The sequence below is a fragment of the Myotis davidii genome, unplaced genomic scaffold (assembly GCF_000327345.1).
Source record: "Myotis davidii unplaced genomic scaffold, ASM32734v1 scaffold147, whole genome shotgun sequence".
NCBI lineage: Eukaryota > Metazoa > Chordata > Mammalia > Chiroptera > Vespertilionidae > Myotis > Myotis davidii.
Window position 1 is genome coordinate 8,742,364 of NW_006383010.1, and position 3,809 is coordinate 8,746,172.

Sequence of the window (3,809 nt, forward strand, 5' to 3'; positions counted from 1 at the left end):
GGAGGAGGAGGAGGAGGAGCAGCCAGGAGTTGATCTCAATTTTTCAACTTTCTGTTCAGTGATTTTTCTTCCAGCTTCAACAAGAGCAACAACCAAAAAGCAGCTGCAAATATTCCTACCTATTATAGATTCCTAACATTTGCCTAAGTCTGAGTAGGATGCTAACGTCCAGATGTGGCCTACAAATCCTTTTAAAAATAACATACCAGGCAACCATTAACCATTAAGGGAATATGCGCTCAAGTTGAAACCCTGATCTTGAATGCCATTATAGACCCTTTAGAAGGAGTCTTAAGCATCATTTATTCTATTTGCTTCATTTTACAGTTGAAAGAAAAGCCAAGCAACTCTCCAAGGCTATAATGGGTAGCTAATATCAGAACAGGTATTTGAAATCAAGTGTTTTGATACGTAGCTACAGGGTTCTTTCTGCTACACCAAGTTTCCTACCTCTATTAAGCACTTCTAGAGAGGTTTTAATTAAATTGCATATTTTTGTGCCTTTTTCTATTATGATTCCTACGTGACAATATATTTGTCAAGTGACAATATATTTGACAATAAGCAAATAAGCTGACAAACATTTTAACCAAATATAACTAATAAGCCCAACTGCAACTGTGGTGGGTTTTTTTTGTTTTGTTTTTTAAATATATTTTATTGAGTTTTTACAGAGAGGAAAGGAGAGAGATAGAGAGTTAGAAACATCGATGAGAACGAAACATCGACCAGCTGCCTCCTGCACACTCCCCACTGGGGATGTGCCCGCAACCAAGGTACATGCCCTTGACCGGAATCGAACCTGGGACTTCTCAGTCCGCAGGCCGACGCTCCATCCACTGAGCAAAACCGGTTTCGGCTGCAACTGTGGTTTTGCACCAGAATAATTTAACCTGAATACAAGACAACACAATCCTTAAAGTAAATCACCAGCTTATTGGGTAGAGTGTAAAAGCCCCCTCTCATAAATCCCTTGGCTCCATTGTTCCAAGTCTTGGCTCCATTCGAAAAAGGCTTTCCTAACCAGGTTAGCAATGCTTAATATTTAACACAAGACTATTTCGGTCTAGGATAAGAAGAGATTTTTCTCAAAAATTATGATACTCCTACCATCAGTGTGAATAACAGGGAGTTAGGTACTGAATGACTTTTCACAGCCCACAGAAAAAGCTGCAGGAATGTCAATATTTAGCAATCAATCCAATTCAGTGGTAGAACCAGGAATGAAGCCCAGCTTTCCTGGCAGTCCAGCGGTTCTCATTTACTAGAGAACATTATAAACGGATTTGCAGTGGAAAGAAACAAGGCTGTCTGTGTATTTCCAAGTTGTGCTTAAGGCCATATCAAGATTCCAGTCAACTGAAGAGAACTTCCAGCTCAAAGTCCAACTCATCCAAGAATGCGGGGAATTCACTTTGAGCTGGGAAGGAGTGAAAGCATGCAATGGGGCTTCATCAAAAGTCACCTATGAAGAATATGCTTTTGCATAGATATGTCAAAACATGTAGAATCTCCAGACTAACTGTGGACCATCCCTTCATGCCTTCCCATCCCCCTCCATGTCCCAAATGTCCAAATACTCTAGAAATCAAATTACTTAAATGAGGTCTCTCTGACTTTGTATTGCTTATCAGAGAGCAAGACAAAAATATCGGTTATTAGAGTTCTAATCTGAAAAAAACTGAAGTAAACACATAGGATGGATTTCAGCCAACATCACCATCCTATTTTTTAAATGAATGCATAATTGGTCTGCAGCAATTATTCAACGTTAAAAACCTTGCAAAAAGTCTCAAAATATGGAAAAACCAAATCAGGATGTCTGAAATGATCCGGGGCATAGATTTGTACAATGAACAATTTAACTTTAATTTAAAATTCCTGTTATCATTCCTTTTCCTTGCAAAAGTCACTGATAAAAACAAACAAATGAAAACATCCCTAAACCTCAAAGCCACCATAAGTTTTCTACATGATTTTCGTGGGATGCTATCATAGCCTTCAGCATTCCAAGAATACTCTTGAGAAACTAGCAATCCTTGTAGCAAAAGTCTTTTTAGCCAATTATTGTGAAGGCCTCTAGCAAATTATATGTAAGGCTCTAGAGGAGAATATAAATTAGCCACTAAAAGGAATCCTTGGCAAATAAACACATACATCAATAAACAGAGCAAAGGAGCAGCAAAAATGCCTTTCCCAAACCCTGATTTTAAGACCTAAAGGGCAGTGATCCATTTCTACTCACATTGTATGTACATTTCAACTGCTTGTTACAGAGTTTTCTATATAGGAACTCCAGGCTTATAGGACAACCCTAACAATTGGAGTCAGTGTTTAAAAAGTGGTGCATTTAAAGAAAATGTATATCTTGATTCATAAAACTGTGCAAAAAGTATTCTTTATGCAGATGTTAGAAATACTGTACACACAAGCTAGCTGAAAATGGTCACAATTTTCCAAGAGGTTTAACCCCAAATATCATGCATCGAAAATGAGGAATTCATGCAGACTTACTCTGGGGCTGCTGCTGCTTGTATGACCAGAGCTGGTGCTCTCGGGCTTCCTGGGGACTCCAGTCCTTGACTCCTCTGCTTATATTTTTTAATTAAATCCATCAGAACCGCCTGGTGTCCAATTTTTTTTACCAGTTGCTGAACCATCCGATCATTAAGTGCTAGAAGAGCAGCCCCACTTACTTCTTCCTCTGGGAAAAAGAAAAGAGAGTCTACATGCCTGCCTGGAAAAGCACTGGAAAACACGACATTCTGGGCAAATTATACACACACACACACACACACACACACACACACACACACACACACACATATATATATATATTTCTGGTGTTACAAGGATCATCTACACTTGTCCTCTGGTGCTATAAAATGTTTTGTATTTTTAAAAATAGATCACTGATATTGCACAATTCCAAACTGATATCTAAGAAAGTACTGGAACATGGAGTCACAGTAAAATAACATTTCTTCCACATTATCACCTTCCCATTTTTGATTCTTTCTTACAGGCATCATTTTTATAAGGAAAAAAAAAACCTTCTCAAGAAAGTATTACCAATAGCACCTGCCACACAACATTTCAATACTTGTAAATCCAGCACTGCACAAAATGCCTGCTGCAGTATTTAAGGACAAAAGTGGCATCAAATTATATCAAGTGTGTACGTTATGTAACTCTTAAGATTTTATTTTATTTGAGTTCTTTTTGAAATATTACAGTCTCATGTGAATACTAGATCAAATGCAAACAGTCAGTCAGGAAATGAAAGTTCCCCACAGCAGCAAGTCTACATCCCACTCACAGGCATTAGGCAACAAAAGCAATGATCAACAACAAAGGACACCCAATATCTAGGCTGCTCAATTAACATTTTAAAAAAAAGTGTAAGCAACTCACCTTGAAACCTATGAACTAGCTCTCCTAAGTTTATCTCCACCAACCAACTGCAGACCTGGTCAACGGACCAAGTTTCCATTGCTGTATCCTGTAAAAAAAATATACCTACAGAATAAAAGGTCAGAGAAGGATTCTTTAGTTTTTCTTTCTGATTGTTTTATTTCATTTTAATTTTTTTACCAACTGGCTCTCTCATCTCAGCTCCTTCTTTTGGGAGACTCTCAATTCTAAGCTTCTTTCAAATTACTGTTTTTTAAATACATATCTAAAAGATGCTAATAAAAATTCTTTTTAAAAATGAGACCCATTTGAACCTATTTCCTAGTCTCGTTGCTCAAATTGCTCCACCTTCTCCTACTTTTTTTCCTCAGGCATCCCTCAGCTGTACTAACAGG

At 37.8% G+C, this 3,809-nt stretch overlaps 1 protein-coding gene across 1 annotated transcript in view; it reads right to left on the reverse strand.

Moving 5' to 3' along the window:
- The window catches only part of SAMD3 (sterile alpha motif domain containing 3), a 17,671-nt gene extending 14,121 nt beyond the window's left edge, over positions 1–3,550 (reverse strand). Inside the window, exons 1-2 of the mRNA XM_015557796.1 lie at positions 3,415–3,550; positions 2,515–2,704 (exon numbers count right to left, since the gene is read on the reverse strand). Of these exons, the coding sequence (XP_015413282.1) occupies positions 2,515–2,704; positions 3,415–3,493 (269 nt within the window). The 5' untranslated portion in view covers positions 3,494–3,550. The remainder of the gene's footprint in view (positions 1–2,514; positions 2,705–3,414) is intronic.
- Positions 3,551–3,809: the final 259 nt, after the last annotated feature.